This window comes from Gymnoscopelus microlampas, assembly GCF_963454915.1.
Source record: "Gymnoscopelus microlampas genome assembly, chromosome: 6".
NCBI lineage: Eukaryota > Metazoa > Chordata > Actinopteri > Myctophiformes > Myctophidae > Gymnoscopelus > Gymnoscopelus microlampas.
Window position 1 is genome coordinate 15,159,516 of NC_139943.1, and position 17,165 is coordinate 15,176,680.

The window sequence follows — 17,165 nt, forward strand, 5'->3', positions numbered from 1 at the left end:
ACACAAGATTAAACAGAAAAAAAGTGCCAGCAATTTGGGCTCAATGTGTATGTGCCAAAGAAACAGTCATCTACGGTGATGGGGTTTTGTGTTTTTATTATTAAGTGTTAACAGTATATTACAAAACGCCGAGCCTCATGAGCCACAAAAAGCCTAAACTCCTGCACCGCGTGGCTGTTTGAAGTTCATCCCCACAGTAGGCTGAGTCACCTGCAGGTTGGACAGACCACCGAAATCCTGAAAAGACAAAACACAATGGTATAAAAATATTGTATAAAACATAATGCAGAACATTGGACTGTCCGTATTAGTCCAAACACAACAGACAGACATTACATGAATACGTTATGAGACAATTAATTAACAATGCCACAAAGAAATGACAAACGGCAGAGTTTTGGTTGAAAATGTGTGAGAAAGTTACAGGGTTTGACAGGAAATAGATTCCAACAAACACGGGAAAAACTTTCAGTTCAATATTCCTGTAGTATCAATGACCTGGTGACAACACACCACGATCACTTTCGATACAGGGTGAATATTAGAGTACGGCTACTGCACACTACACGTCTCAGGGTTTGACAGGAAATAGATTCCAACAAACACGGGAAAAACTTTCAGTTCAATATTCCTGTAGTATCAATGACCTGGTGACAACACACCACGATCACTTTCGATACAGGGTGAATATTAGAGTACGGCTACTGCACACTACACGTCTTATATTCATTATCTGTATTCATTCTTCTTCTAAGCACTTTGAGCTCCTTTCCATGTACAAAATTATGAAGTGGTGCACAGAGGACGAAAAGAACAAAACATCCCAAATGGAGGCCGAGGATCAATCTTATGTGCCTTCTGAATCATATCCTTAAAGCAGAGGTGTATTCAATTTTCTGCAGACAGTAGTCCATCTATACATGCCAAGAATCTCTGTATGCACGTCTGTCCTACAAATAGATTAATTCCATCGACTTCACACTTGGTGGGTGTATTGCTGAGGACCCAAGGGAGTGCAATGTTGACTTGTGTTAAGTTGATCAAGACGGGCAGTTCTTGAGTGTGGCAATCAGCATACAACACAGACTAAGGACACAGTCCGAATGGCCATGTGCTCCTAACAGGCATGCCCCCCCCCCCCCCCCCCCCCAACACCGCTGCAAGCAGCAATGCCGGGAGACAAGCACACCCCGAGCAGCAGGCACTGCACTAGTTAGTCAAATGTATAAGAATTAGCTCTTAAATTAAAACCTAGCAAGTCATTAAACTGCCGTCAAATGGAAGTTTTTGGACCCGCGGACATTTATGCTGTAATTACGTTATAAATCCTATTAATAGAATGGAAATATAAAATAAATCTTAATGAAATAATGTCTTCATTAACACATTCACCGCCAGAGTTTATTCATAAGGTACTCACCCACTGCCAGCGTTTTTGAGTTTTATAGCCTTTTGAACCGTTCACAAAAAAATTATATCCATTAAAATCAGCGATCGGATGGTGTTTATAAACAGCAACGACGGACGTACGAGCCCTCATGTTTACACTTTTCTTTCTTTTTCTTCTTCTGTGGTATCAGCGGCTAAAACAGGCTGCAAACGTCATATCCGTTTGGCTGTGACGTGGCTGTGACGTTTCCCCACCGGCCATCTTAGATTAGCTTAGCCTCCGATCGGCTATCAGATCGTTTTTAAACACAAAGAGGATAACCGTTCGTCGATCAAAGAAAAGAAAATACAACCGGAGCTTACCATTCGTTTTTTAAACCGTGTGAAAACCATGATCTTTAGCCAAAACCAGGGAAAAACTGTTTTTTTCAAGATAAAAAACGAACCGGAAACGGTTGTCGGAAATGTTCTCATAGGATGGGTCGGAAGCGTCATGGGGGAAAAAAAAAATCAAGGATGGTACCCAAAAACATTTTTTCCGTTATCAAACCACATAAAAAGACAATCCCGAGATACCTCGGTATCCGCAGGTAACGGGTGGATTTAATGTCCCGAGATATCTCGGGATTGGCAGTATATGTGTTAAAGTATTAATTAATAACATGGCCATCTTAAGTGCTAAAGTAAGAGGCAGTCAATAATGTAGTCTTAAATACAATGCCATTAAAAGACTAACAAGACAGTCTGGCTCCGTGTCCAATCTGTAGCCATTGACACTACGTTAGTATGTGTCCTAGAGGTGACTGTGCTGGCGCCGGCTGTGTCCCTAGACTCTAGCCTGTTTGTGCTGCATTCATTTATAGCCGGCCTGCTGTCAAGCATAGAGCAGTGGGAGCTGTGATTGGTCTAATTTTGAGGCAACAACCCTTGGCCATTCTACGTTCAGGACATTGGTCTACGACTGTCACCACTATGGACAGTCAGAGATAGGTAGGTGCATAGAAACAAGAGGCTTACCAATAGTTTGAGCATCTCCTTGGTGTCGGGGTCAACCTCAATCACCTCCTGGTCCAGTGCAGACACCTGTAGGCAGAGAGACAGACAGACAATCAATAAGGCGGATGTTAAAGACAGGGGTATGTATGTGTATGTGTATATACACACAGCTAATCAGTGAAAGAGACATCAAGATGAAAGATGGAGAAAGACAACCGAAAGAAAATGAGACTGATAGCAAGAAGCAGAGATTTACACCTACAAAAATGTCTGGTGACATCTAAATTCAACGAATGGGCTAGAAATGGATGGAAACAAGTCAGAAGAATTTTAAATTGCAGCATTGTAGAACCAATGCAAAGACTGATGATGGTACCAGGATTGGCTTTCAAAGCAGTGGGTGTAGGTGTGCGTTTTTTCTTCGTCCAAGCCCTTTCAATGAATGCATTTCCCCCCCACACGTATCAGTAAGCAGAGATCTCTGATTGTCTGGCTATGCGAGACTATGCCCGATTAGATCATTATGACATTTTTTTCAGGTCAGCTTACTGATTATTCCCAAATATTTGCCCTTCCATTTAATTTGTTCACATCATGATTACAATGCCCTCATATGCATGTGGGCAGGGTAATAAAGATTTCTACATCAAATAACCTTTCCTGCATAAACCCAACAGCTTATTTTCATCCAGTATGGATGAGGCAAGTAATAGTTTTGGTTGAAAATTAAGTAAGGTGTATGAGAGTTACAGGGTTTGACTGGAAACAGGATTCCAACAAACACGGGAAAAACCTTCAGTTCAATATTCCTGTAGTATCAATGACCTGGTGACAACACACCACGATCACTTTCGATACAGGGTGAAAACTACAGCAGCAAACAGACAGGCTTGACTTTAGGTCGATATTAGGCAATGAATAGACAATATTATTTCATCATTATCAAACCATGATCTCACTGCTCGGGCTGACAGATTGGGTAAGCACCATCAAACAGTAGAAAAGCTGAGGGAGACAGTGTAGGAGACGCAGTAGGAAAGATGATAGGGAGGCGGTGTAGGACAGGGATGAAAACATGTAATGTAGGGTGAAAAAGAAAAGCTACTCGAAGCTTCCACATTTCCTATTTTCACATAGGATTTTAAAATAAGAAATCTAGTCTAAGTCTGCATCAGTTTTTACTTTAAGAATTCCCAAAACTGGAACTTACAAGTGCACAAAAAAGATCCAACATATTTACAGTAGCAGACTAGCCGTACTTCCGTCCGCTCCCTACTAGCCAGCGCTATGCATTGTGTTTGTATTATGAAGAGCACATAAAGGATTGTAGAGTAATTTTGTCGATAGCAAAGTAGTGAATTTCAATGTTGAACATTGAAATGGGAGCAGGAATGCAGAAAAAGTAACAGCGTGGCCCACATTAGTAGTGAGTTTAGCTCTTCTTGTCCATGTTGGAATATTAATAATCATTGTATTCCAAATAGTGTGCGGATCTAGATAGAAACAGAAGGGTTTGGGGTGGGGACAGTGCCACAACTCACTCAAATAGAGACCCAGCCAACTGATATTTGAGGGGTGAAAGACAAACACTGCCCAGTTCACTGTTACTCGCAGGAGGTCAAGTCTGATCTTATCAATAGAAAACTAATAACTTTTCCTTGCTTGCATCACTATAACGGGTGTAAACCAAGCAGTGCCAATAGGCAGTGACTTAATATGAACTCTACACAACATATCCTGACTGCTGACAGTAGAATGTCAGTAGTAGAATGTTTTGCTCGATGCAGTGCACTTTTATATTCATGACATGAATAAAATATAGTGGTCAGTAAGGTGCGAAAGCAGATGGTGTAGGAGAGATCATTTTCTAATCAACCACCATTCTAGTCAGACAAACGTGTACATTACAATTAATAATACCAACTAATTGCCATCACTGGACCACAAGCAGCCAATGAGGAGAAGCATGCAGTGGCTTGACAACTGAACTGACCTCTGGGACGTAGTTGTCTCTCCTCTCCCTCTCATCCTCCTGCAGTTTGATGGAGATTCCCCTCACTGGTCCCCTCTGAATACGCTTCATCAGATGGGTCACATATCTAAAGTTACACAGAACAGAAACACATACACAACACAAAATAAATGAGTAAAAACACATAACACTTTATTCAATGCTACAATCACAGGCTTATTCTAATGAATTTATTTAACCCATTGAGACCTGAAGCTGATTCTACATGTCTCCTAAATCTCAGCAGTTTTCTAAAAACCCTATGTTTCTATATCAGTGGTGCTCAAACCTTTTCATGTCAAGGAACCCCAAAATTATATGTATTTGGCCGCGGACCCCCATCAAAATATGTTGTTCCAGGGACCCCCCCGAAGCAAAGACTTGAGTTAAAAATGTTTGCTTTAAAAATATATATATATATTCAAAGATTTGATTTTGCACACATTTTCACGATTTTTCAAAAATAGCAGATCTACAAGCTCGTAGCGCTGCACTCGGTGCCGCGCTATGAGCTTGTATATCTGCTATTTTTGAATAGCCCAAAGTGTAAAATAATGCTTTTTAGCTCAAATCTAAAAATGACACAGTTCCAGGTCTTAAAGGGTTAAAGCTACAATCCGAGGCTTATTTTAATAATTAATAAAACGTCATTTTTTTTTAAACCAAACCATATGGTAGAATATGTTAAAATATAACTAACAGATCTGCATTTGATGGAAGTGGTCTCAGAGTGATCCTGGTGTCGAATAGGACACCTACTGCTTAACAAAAATGACCACCACCATCTTTATTGTACTTCAGACATCGTTGCAGTTCTCTCCGTCGGGAGAGACAAATTACGGATTGCAGCTTTACTTAACAGAAGCATTTTCATTCAGCCGGGAGCGTATCTATGTTCCCCTGGTTCCATGTTCCCCGCTTACAACCCTAAGTGGGGAACATAGAACCCAGGGAACATAGGAACGACCCCATTCGCCACCTGCACTAACAGAACATCAATTAATGCAAAATAGAGATGTATGGGAAAGGAGACTGTAGACATGAGGTAGCGATTATCACCCGCCATAGCACCAATTTCTGCATTCTTTGCATGTCAAAAAAGATCAAATGTCTGAAAGTAACAGGGTTTGACTAGAAACAGATTCCAACAAACACGGGAATGACCTTCAGTTTAATGTTCCTGTAGTATCAATGACCTGGCGACAACACAAACCATGATCACTTTCGATACAGGGTGTCCAAAAGCATGTCCGACATGGTCTTCTTTTAGTCATTTAGATTCAGACAGTTTCAAAGTTACTCCCATTAAACATTTTCTACGTTGAGACGCTGGTTAGACAGTGGTTCCCAAACTGTTTTGGGGGGGGGGGGGGGGGGGGTCCAGATGATTAGTCTATACAGGGTATTGCTGAATTCACAATTTAATAACTTTACAGACCTGTAACACCAAATTGTCAATTACATAAGAGGCAAACCTTGTGAAAATAGCCATCTACAAGCTCACACACCCCCCCCCCCCCAGTTCAAATATGATTTTGGTGGGTTCAGATATGCACACACACACACACTTGAACTGACCCAGCAATCTTGTTGCGGAGCTTCTTGCTGGGGATGATGGCAATCTCCTCGCACACCCTCTTGTTGCAGTGGAAGTCATTCCCAAGCCGGGTGTAATATTTCTCAATGATCACCCTGGCCGCCTTCTTCACGGTCTTGGTCCTGACACGTCCCTAGAGAGACACACATAAGTTAATACCCAATACTCTTCTTCCTAACACTCTTCAGCTGGCGGGCAGTGTCTTGCAGCTTCTAGTGTCTGCCTTTATGCACTCTTCCAAGACCCAGATTCAGCACAAACATGGGGTTGTTTCGTTCTACTGCTATGCCAACAAAATGTGGAATGCCCTACCAACATCCAACAAAAACTGACTCCTTTTATCCTCCTTCAAAACAGCCATAACAGAGCACATGTCTGCAATTTGTAACTGGTCCTAGAAAAGTCTCCAGAAATGACTGAATTGTTATCATGCAGCCAATCAGTTGTAAATATGAATTATCATGTTAATACTGAATAGCCAGTACATAGGATTTACTATGTCACTCACTAACAAAAACACATCGTCTCAATACTCATTGTGTTTCGATGCCGGCAATTAAGTGTATGACTGTTACAGGGTTTGACAGGAAACAGATTCCAACAAACACGGGAAAAACTTTCAGTTCAATGTTCCTGTAGTATCAATGACCTGGTGACAACACACCACGATCACTTTCGATACAGGATGAATATTAGAGTACGGCACCCTGCAGTAGGGACAAGACTTTCCATGCACAACATGATGTAGTTAGCAGCATGATATTACGGAATAGCCAGTACATACTACATAGGATGGTATTACTATGCCACCAATACAAACTTTAGTCTCAATATACTCATTGTGTTTCAATGCTGAAATCCATGCGCGTGGTTCTCTGTTCGGCACAGAGCATATCTCCACTATGGCGTTTCCGCCTAAACAACAAACAAACGGCGGCTCATCTCAAATATTAAAAACTCAACGCTGTTGAGTCAATTGATCATCAATAATGCATCGATTTGAACTTATAAGAAATACGAAGTACACAAGTTGTGTTACTGAGCTTTGAAAGTCGTTAAAGGCGGAGGATTACGGTGGATACGAAATGGTATAAATGAACAAGACACCCACCATCGTGGAATTGGCATGGGAAAAAAGACCGGATTTCACGCACCTCCGGAAGTTGAAGAAAAACACGACCCGGATGTTCAAGACAGAACAAGCGTTGCCAGGTTTTGCGAGAGAAATACGCAACCAGGTATATGTATATGAAAACAAGCCCAAAAGAAGCGACTGGGTCACACTTTAAACCTACAGAAGGCCTATATTACACTGGCTATTCAAAAATAGCAGATCTACAAGCTCACAACGCGTCGCATTTGTAGAACTATATGTTTTTTTAAATTGAAAAAAAATGTGGAATACATGCAACAAATATGTTTTCAGATGGGGTCTGAAGACAAATACTTATTAATTTGGGGGTCCTTGATTTGAACATGTTTGAGAACCATTAACCTCGCATCACCAGTCTGAACCATTGGTATAAACAACATTAGGAAGGAAGCCCAAATAAGCAACTACACTTTAGAATCAAGCCCAAAAAAACGCAACCAGCAACTTCCAATATTTACAAGCAACTCTACAGAAAGACTAGCCCAAGGTCGCTTATAATAAGCAGACATGGCAACACTGAACACAAACCGGAAGTTCAAGAGAAGAACACTTCTTCTTTTATTCCGAGAGGAAATAGGAAGCGCAATACTGCCCCCACAGGCATTATATTTTTATTCATACTTTAATTCAGACCAGTTTAAAAAGACAATGTTCAGATAAAGTTTAAAATACACTTCCAGGTTGAAATCTTCATCTCAGAAGTAAAAAGTAGACTTAAAAGATGAATCTGTAAGACCCCGATCTGACAATGCCCTGTTCTGCTGCCTCTCATTTCTGTAATTATTATAATGAATTCTCGATGAATTGAAAATCATCTTGCATGAAAATAGCACATTCTACATCAGTGGTTCTCAACCTGGGGGTCTGGCTGGACCCCCAGGGGGGTCCCCACATGATTTTGGGGAGGTCCCCAGATGACAGTGAAGTGACAATATAAGGACTTTTAAGACCTTTTTAGCACTTAAGAAAAAAGTAATCAACAAACTAAACATTGGCCAAATTATCAAATAATATAAGAAAGAGGCAACATTTTTGAAAATTGCCGATCTACAAGCTCACAACGCCTTGCAGCGCGAGGCGTTGTGAGCTTGTAGATCTTCTATTTTCACAATATTTATCTGTGGAACCGAGTCAGACAAAATTTTATGCCTCAACTCCTATATTCCAAGTGCTTATCAGGGTGGGGGGGTCCCCTGTTCAAATATGACTATTTGGGGGGTCGCGGCCAGAAAAGGTTGAGAACCACTGTTCTACATAACGAACAGACAAAGCCAATATAAATGTCAGTTGTTTATTTGATATTACATACAAAGGGTGCAAAGTTGAATTTCCCTTTAGCTGCAGAAGTATAAAGTTATTGGCTCTGTGGTGTGGAGGTCTGACAGGAGACAAACAGCTCTGAACCATCTGAAAACACAACTCCACATTATTGTTGACAGATAAAACTAAACCAAGCCAGTGCACTTTACCAGGATACAGCTTTTCAATACATTTAAAGGAACATTTCACCAAAAGACACAGCAGATTTATTCTTCACACAATCTGACACATTATCACCAATACTAGGCTATAAACCATCTTAGACGTAAGTCATTTGTCTTGATAGTTAATTGACCTCTTAGGATCAATTCCACTTAAGGACGGGACAAAACACAGTTCATATGGATTATGGGTGAAATGCTCCTTTAATAGTGACATTCGTGGTCCAACACAATGTTAATAATACAATAATAATATAATTTACAATAATACAGTAGTGAGATGCGACTCCTCTCTGAAGTTATGGGACACATTAAGTCACAGGTTAGATTCCCACAGTCAGATAGGAGTTGACAAAACATTTTCAACATAAAAAAACAAACAAAAAAGCTCAACTTTACATAATTTACACGTGGACATAATTAATTACAGTGTTGCATTGCTGTGTGGTGTGTAGTGTAGTGTGTATGGAACAGAACCAAGAGAAAAGACAGAAAGAATACCATTCGGTGGAACAGATTTCCTGGACTCACACTAGCAACCCTCCACATACAGTACCAGCAAAATGACAGCTGAAAACACACCGTAGTCCACCGTCTGAATGAGATACATTTCTGTGCCGATATTGGGGACTTTCAAACTAAGGAATGAGTTATATCATTTTAAATGATTTACTTGTATAGTTCTCTCAATATTTGTTTTATGTTTCTTTTACTATGCCAACTCTTTTTCATTCTTTCTTTTTTTACTTCTTTTTTTATTTGACCTGACCTGATATTTTATTTGTCCTTTCAGGTGTTTCTTTATTCCAAGTGTGCTTGAGCTCTGGGAAGGCATTATATAAATTGTATTCATCATTATTATTATTATCATTATTACTTTTGAGGCTGTACCACAAATTGTTAATCATGTTACATTAGCACGTTTATAAACGTGAAAACACACTTCAGGTCTTCTAACTGAACAACACACGGTACAGATCATGAATAGTGATGGACAGAAACTGGAATAAACTGACTCGAATTCAGACTCATATTCCTCCTGTACAGTTATTGTCCCACCTAATTGTCTCTGTATGCATTTGTTATTTTATTTCAGAAGCCTGTAAACGGGCAAATAATGTTGTTCCTGTCACAAAGTAGTGTGAAGGATTGTTTTGGTTGATCCACCTACATTCAGACATGGAAATACAACAAGCTCAACTATTATTAGCATCAGAGCCCGACCGACCGACATACTGGCCATCATTTGACTTTTTCGGTACATTTTTCAGCTAATGTGATACGATTTGTTTTATCTGTCCCCCCTATTTTTTAACCACTTTCAACCTGGCGTTCCTATTTTGGTTACGTCGTAATAGGCAATTCGTGACACATTGTGAGCTTGTAGATCGGCTATTTTTTAACCTCTTGAATAGAGTAGTTACACTAAATTAAGTTGAGTTCATGGGTGTATCTTATATTTACTTGTTTGCTTGTTCATTGTATAATTTAAGTTAAATGTTCTTTTCATATTGAAGTTTAATATACTTGATTATCTATCAAAAAGTGATTTGTATTTATTTGTATTTGTATGATTTTAGGTTAAATGTTCTCAAATAGAAACTTTCATGAAATGTTTTTCAAAGATTAAATTAAACTAAAAAATGTCTTCTTTTCTTTTCTTTCTTTTTTTACCAAATGAACCCTAGCATCCCTTTTCCGGGCTTGACACTTTCAGTAAAAATAGCAAATCTACAAGCTGACAGCGTGCCACGTTGTAGATCAGATCAGCTACCGTATGTTCGGTGAAGAAATCTGGTGTTGAGGGAAAAAGGGAGGAGACCAAGTACATACCCCTGGGGGACCCTGGTCAACTAAGTATATAGGGTTTACGTGGTTAAATCGGCATCGAACCCAAAACGCTGGCATTGGTCGGGCTCTAATCAGCATGATGTTTGGATGGACACACTACATAGTGTGGTTAGATGTAGACATAGAGCGAGAGAAAGTGGGGGTAAATACAGAGAAAGAAAGATGGGCATCGGCTCTGTGCAGAACTGTAGCTACCTCTTGACATAAACATTTCCTGTTCCAGGTCAGTTTCTCATAGCTTCATATGATTGGCTCAGCAGCCGATTTGAACCGGGAACAACATATGAAGGTGTTCTGCTGCTGAGCCAATCAAATGAAGATATGGGAAACTGACCCTTATGCCACCTTAAGGGAAAGGGAACTACAGTTATGCACAGTCTATAGCAAGTGAGAGGAGAGGGAGAGACAATGAAAGAGAGAGGGTAGATAAGAGAGATGAGTAGAAGAGAGATACATGTAGAGAGAAAGAGTGGGTGAGAGCAATAAATAGAGAAATAGGGAGAAAGAGGGAGAGAGAAGAGTTGAGGATATAAATAGTTTTTAAATGGCTTTGTTGTAAAGAGTGTACAATGACAAAACATCAGGAAGTGAGCTTGACACATTCAGCAGAGGAGACAGCAGTCTTTCCACCCCTGTTCCTCCACAATAAGAGTCCTCTATTCTTCCATAATGAGGGTATCCCCTTTCCATAATAAGAGCTTCCTCCACTACATTAAACATCTCCTTTGCGACACGCCTTCCCCTCCACAATAAGAGTCTTCACCTTCACAATATGAAATGTCTCTTCAAAATAAGAGGTGAACGATCAGCTGAAGCGGTCTGGTGATCTCAGAGCTGAGCTCCTTGGAACAAATCCACAACAGCAAGTCTTTCGTCTATCCATGTATCTATCCATCTATCAAGCCATCCATTCATCTATCCTGCCAGCTCATTTCTGTCTGGGGCTGTTCTTCTTACGCTTTCTCTTAAAGAAACAGCAGCACCTGTAAACAGAATCAGGCCAACAGTGGTTACGGGAGGGAAGAGGGGTATAAACAGAGACAGAGGGAGACTTAAATTAAAAGAGACATGAAACATGCAGTGTGTTCAGTCCCTTCTATCTGTGAACGCACTGTGACAGACAGACAGACTGACTAACAGACAGACAGACAGACAGACAGACAGAGACACTCACCACAGGTCCAGCAGCTTCACACAACTACTGAGCGAGAGAGAGAGAGAGAGAGAGAGAGAGAGAGAGAGAGAGATTAGGTTAGACTGTTATGAAAACCTCAGTAAGACGGATATATTCCATTAAAACCATTCCTCCATGTTGCCATAGAAATACTAACTGATAGCCAGACAGAGGGACAGACAGACAGACAGACAGACAGACAGACAGACAACCAGACAGCCACACAGACAGGCACTTACTTGGCCTCATCCATCACCTCCACCTCAGGCTGCGTTGTGATTGGTGCGTTGGACGGGGTCACCAGGGGGTCATTGGTGGAGCTGACAACCTGAGATAAACAAGGTCACAAACTTTCAATGTATATCACTTGGTATTTATAGGAGTTGGAACTCCAATATGTCAAAATTTGCACAACTGAGAACAAGCTCTACTTACTACTGTATATATATGACTTTATTTTGATATGCTCCATATTTTATGAATAATCTTGTGCTTACTTTTTTCCATATATCCATCTTATATCACTATTCCTATCATAGTAAATGTGATAATCCAATCATCCATCATGATGGATCTATTTCTTATTTCACCATTTGGCCTCACTGAGAAGAAATATGTATTTCTTCCTTTTTCAAAGCAGACCCGGTCAACATCAGGCAGCTCACTAAAACAATGACACTAATAATCTAATCTTAACCTGATTATGGAAACGGTCTGACTGTACCAACCGTCATATAAACAGAATAATCAGATCATCTTAATCTGAGTAAGGTCAGAATAACAGAAATAGAACCTGGTCAGTGCATAAGTAGATTTATGTCTTTATGTTTAATTGACCATTTATACACCAAGTTCTGAATTCATTTAACCTTTTATAAATGTGTGGTTGTGTGCAAAAGGGTGAAACGGTAAGTTGACACAAATGTAGAATGAGCTAATCATATTTCTTTTTAACACGGATGATATGGCATCTTCTGCTTTCAGCACTAACAAATCATCGTTCATAAGAATATAAGCAAAGGAGAGGAAGCAATTTAGTTTAATTCTTCTTCTTTAGGAGACCCTGTTGTTCGTGTATGCTATTCTAGGCCCATAGAGAGAGAGTTACGACACGCTTTGATCTCGCCGCAAAGCGGGCCGCTATGGGCTATAGTTCCAAACATTGGAACTTCCTCATTGAGATTGAGGAACGAGCATTTCCGCATTCCATTCTTAACACTGGGAGTCAACGCTAGTGTCGCCACTCTCATATTAGATCACGCTGGCTATTCCCAAGCCAAAACCCTGCCCCCAGTCACTGTGATTGGCTGAGGTACACGGAGGGAGCAGATGACTTGCGGAGGGAGCGCTCGTTTTGGTTCAAGTTGGAACCTATTTGGTCCACCACAGTTTCCCACCTCGGACAGCACACCACGCGGGCACTCAGTCACGCCTCACGATTCAAGGCCTCACTGTTAACCCACCTACCTTGTTCTCAAATCTGCAGTGATTTGATGCATTTTATTGTAAAACTTGCACATACTGTACACAGGACGTTGCGTGAACCAAAATGAGCACTCCTCACAACAATTTGCTTGGAATCGTATACGCGCCGTTGTTGTGGGTCGACCCACAAATGGTAGGCTGTACCTGAACCGAGCCCAAAGTGATTGGCTGCTGGGAACTCAAGTGGGAGGAGTCTGTCTGTTGATGGGGCGGGGATTCACATGTCCCGCCTTTGCGATCTGATGCGACCTGATTGGTTGGTTGGTTGGTTGGTTGGTAGGCAGGCAGGTGGAGAGAGTCATGTGTAGGTGAGGGGGGGTGGGTGAAAGGCCATGCAGCAGGAAGCAGGTAAAAAGATTAAAAGGTCAAAACGGATAAACAAACAAACAAAGAAACAGAAAAGCAGTAAGAAGCATAGTCCTGATCAGTGGTCAAATAAAAAGAGAAAATAAAAGCAATTCTGCATGTAAATATGTGCTGCTTTACAAAGTCAAACTACTGTCATAGGTCATGATTACAGTTTTGATTTCATATTATCTACATCTGTACTCAAAGTACTTTTAATTGGACAGGACATAAACATTGAAGTATTTTTTCAAAGAGTTACTGCCTTATATCTCTACAGGAAAGTACCTACATAGTACCTACACACAAGCTCACAAAATGTCACTTCCGCAAAGCTGTGAGCTTGGGAATCGGCTCTTTTCAAGTATAATTCAGGCTTAAGACAGACAGTTAAAAATGTGTCTCTGTGGAATAGACAATTAGTGATGTGTGTCTTTGTAAGGCAGACAGAGAAGTTTGTCTCTGTACTGTAGGACTGACACTTTGTGCCGTTTGACTTTGTAAGAGATGATAAATGGCAAATGGTGAGCAATGGTGAGCTGAAGATTAATCTTTTCCATACAGTTGGAGTCAGATAGTCTGGCTAATGCTGACTGTGTGGTACAGCGTCAGCAAGCTGTACCACCAGGTCTGGGTAGGCTCCATTCATTCTTTAATATAATGTTTCAATCACTGAATGTACATTTTGATTGGTTCTCATATTTGCATGAACAACAACACCCCTTGCATGCCAATTAATTAGCAGGGAGATACCAGAAAAACAACCTGGTGGTTTGACTTAATTGAGACTTTATCATAAGTCTGTGTTTGTCGTAATATTATGTTCGATCAAGAGTTTTTCAGGGTTTTTTTTTCTTTTCGTTTTCTCCCCAATTTAGTTGTTGCCAATTGCCCGTATGTGTATAGTCCCTCTCACTGCCAACCTTACTGTTGGTCTGGGGACGGTGCAGGCAACCACGTCTCCTCTGATACACATGGGAGTCACCAGCTTCTTTTTTGACTTGAAAGTGAGGAGTTTCACAGGGAGGACGTAACGCATGGGGACAAACACACTATCCCTCCCAGACCCGCTCCCTGCTCAACAGGCAACCTGTACGAGTTGCTCTTGCAGTGACAGAGAACACCATTCCATCCTTCCCACCTGTAAACAAAGCCAACTGTGTTCATTGGAGCGCCCGGCCAAGCCGGAGGAATGCAGTAACATTATTTTTGACTGAACAATATATTGACGTGACACGTGTTGACGTGTTTTTCTGAATGAATGACATGTGACACTATGATGTCACAAGGCTTTACATACTGTACAGTAAGTGGTGATTTTATAGATTCAAGATGGGGTTATCCAACCAACATAAGAACTCTGAGGGCACAGCACCTTCATTATTTTATGTAATAAAATGACCAGGATAAAAGGAGCCTTCCCAGACTCTTAGCCAGGGCCTGAAGCTCTGCTGGTACCTGGTTGTGTAGGTTTCGTCTGGGCCGGTCTCGGTTGTGACTGGACTTGGTCACAGCTGACGTCCCAGAGTCAACATGGACAGACACTACGGGAGTCGGCTGGACAGAAACACACAGAGAGGACCAAAAACAATTCCACTGTATTGGTGAAATGGTTCTAATGTTTTGATGTATTGAATTTAACTGAGCACAGACAATCTTTTACAGCTACAGTCTGCAAAGAGTTACATACAGTACATGCATGCACATCTGGGAGCTGGCCAGTGAAACCACAACCACTGCCTATGGTTGTGGCAAATTGCCATTGGGAGCTGCCCAGTACGCCCACAGTCCTCCACTGGTTACTCACAATGTTCTTGCCAACCCAGTCAAAGACCTGGTCGTTGCTGAAGCCATGTCTCTCCAACAGATCCGAGAACAATCGTCTCAGGTATTCGTAGTCTGGCTTCTCAAAGAAGTCCAACCGCCTTACATAATGAAGGTATGTCGCCATCTCAGCTACAGGAAACACACAGCAGACAAATAAAGCACCCCTCCAGTATTTCTTTTAAAATTAGTTTTCTCCACTAGTCATTAAGTCATTTAACCGGTCAATTCATATTGAACAACGCACTACACGGTTACTATCACTGCTAGCATCCACTACTGGCCTGGGGAGGGTGTAGTCAACCACATGCCACCTCCAGCGACAGTGACGAGGACAAAATCCCCAGCCTTTCCACCTGTGAAGTTGTGAACATGGGCAATGAATCGGAGGCACCGTGGTGGACTGTTTTTCCTTGTGCGGACTACCTTCCTATGAGGACCTACCAATGTGTTTTTTTTTACCTCATGTGGACTGTGTCACTATCACATAAGACCTTACCTCACCATATACTGCACATGCTGCTATCTTTTATAACCGGCACCTTATGTCTAACCTCATGTACATACCTGCTACTTTTTTGTGCTATGTATAAATGTACATATCTTTGATTTTTCTTTTGACCCGTTTCTTTCCTATGTTTTCTCCTTGCTCTCCCTCTCTCAGCGCCCCCCCCCCCTTCCTGAAAACTGCAAATGCTTGCACAAAAAATAATTTCACACAATTCTTTACACCTGTAAACCAGTGATGTGACAATAATTGATTCTGTGTTCTATTCTATTGTATTCAATTCTATCTAGTAGACGGTGCAAGTACCTGGGTGGTTTTCACAGAGCACCTCTATGGGAGTGTTGCGTTTGGTATCTCCAATCTTCTGGTAGCGTTCCTTCAGGGTGTCAGCCTGCAGAGACAGGATGCAAAAACCTAAAAGTTAAGTTTCTGGTGGGGGGCATTTTCTGCTTTTATTTAGATAGGAGAGAGAAGAGAGAGAGACAGGAAACCAATTTCTCATGACTCACAAGGAGATTGTGTCAGTACACTAACTGGCTGAGCCACCAGGCAGCCCCTAAGCCATTCCTCCTTTAGTACAGAAGTTCTCAACCTTTTTAGGGCGCGACCCGCCAAAATAATCATATTTGAACTGGGGACCCACCCTGACAAGCACTTGGAATGTACACTCGGTTCCACAGATAAATATTGTGAAAATAGCATGAAATTCTTTTCACAATGTTTGCCTCTTTCTCATATTATTTATTTGACAATTTGGCCATTGTCTGATCAGTTTTTATAGTATAGTTTGTTGATTACTTTTGATGCAGTAATGGGAGGGGCAATGCCCGTCGCAAGTTGATGATATAATTTACCCACGTGTGGTCTAGCACTCTAGCCCTATGGAATTTACGATATGCATGTGCAAAAAAACAACAACATATTTACAATATTTATTTGATGCTCATTGCTCATATTAACCTTAGGAAATATTAGGTATTTTTTTATTTTCACATGCATTCCATAAATTCCTAAGGGCTAGACCACACATGGGCAAATGACCTCATCAACAGGCATTGTCCCTATTGAGTGAAAGATGAATATATAAGGTGTTTTTAATTAAATGTTAGTTATAGAGGACAATTATAATGTATTAAGGCATATTTGGCTTATTAGCCAGGGATCCTTTTAAAAAGGTCTTAAAAGTCCTTAAATTGGCACTTCACCCCCCAAAATCATGTGGGGACCCCCCTGGGGATCCCGACCCGCAGGTTGAGAACCACAGCCTTAAAGGTTACTGTTAAGCCATTCCTCCTTTAGTAGACAGTAAAGAGACACAGGACAGAGAGACAAGTTGCGGTTGGAATAATAA

The 17,165-nt window shown here is 41.0% G+C and overlaps 2 protein-coding genes across 5 annotated transcripts in view; both read right to left on the reverse strand.

The window, feature by feature from the left end:
• Positions 1-79: 79 nt before the first annotated feature.
• LOC311047996 (small ribosomal subunit protein eS17-like) lies at positions 80-7,156 on the reverse strand. The gene is made up of 5 exons (XM_084060972.1): positions 7,105-7,156; positions 5,975-6,126; positions 4,379-4,484; positions 2,407-2,472; positions 80-237 (listed from the first exon to the last, which is right to left on the reverse strand). Exons 1-5 carry the CDS (start codon positions 7,105-7,107, stop codon positions 154-156), a joined length of 411 nt encoding a protein of 136 aa, XP_083917098.1. The 5' UTR covers positions 7,108-7,156; the 3' UTR covers positions 80-153.
• Positions 7,157-8,429: 1,273 nt separating this feature from the next.
• The window catches only part of LOC311046605 (casein kinase I-like), an 18,403-nt gene continuing 9,667 nt past the window's right edge, over positions 8,430-17,165 (reverse strand). Inside the window, exons 8-14 of one of the 4 annotated variants that reach the window (XM_084059035.1) lie at positions 16,121-16,205; positions 15,290-15,438; positions 14,941-15,039; positions 13,282-13,386; positions 11,892-11,980; positions 11,653-11,676; positions 8,430-11,461 (exon numbers count right to left, since the gene is read on the reverse strand). In XM_084059035.1, coding sequence (XP_083915161.1) covers positions 11,407-11,461; positions 11,653-11,676; positions 11,892-11,980; positions 13,282-13,386; positions 14,941-15,039; positions 15,290-15,438; positions 16,121-16,205 — 606 coding nt within the window. In that variant the 3' untranslated portion in view covers positions 8,430-11,406. Of the gene's footprint in view, positions 11,462-11,652; positions 11,680-11,891; positions 11,981-13,281; positions 13,387-14,940; positions 15,040-15,289; positions 15,439-16,120; positions 16,206-17,165 lie in introns of all 4 variants that reach the window. The other 3 variants (XM_084059034.1, XM_084059037.1, XM_084059036.1) reach the window with 3 other exon arrangements.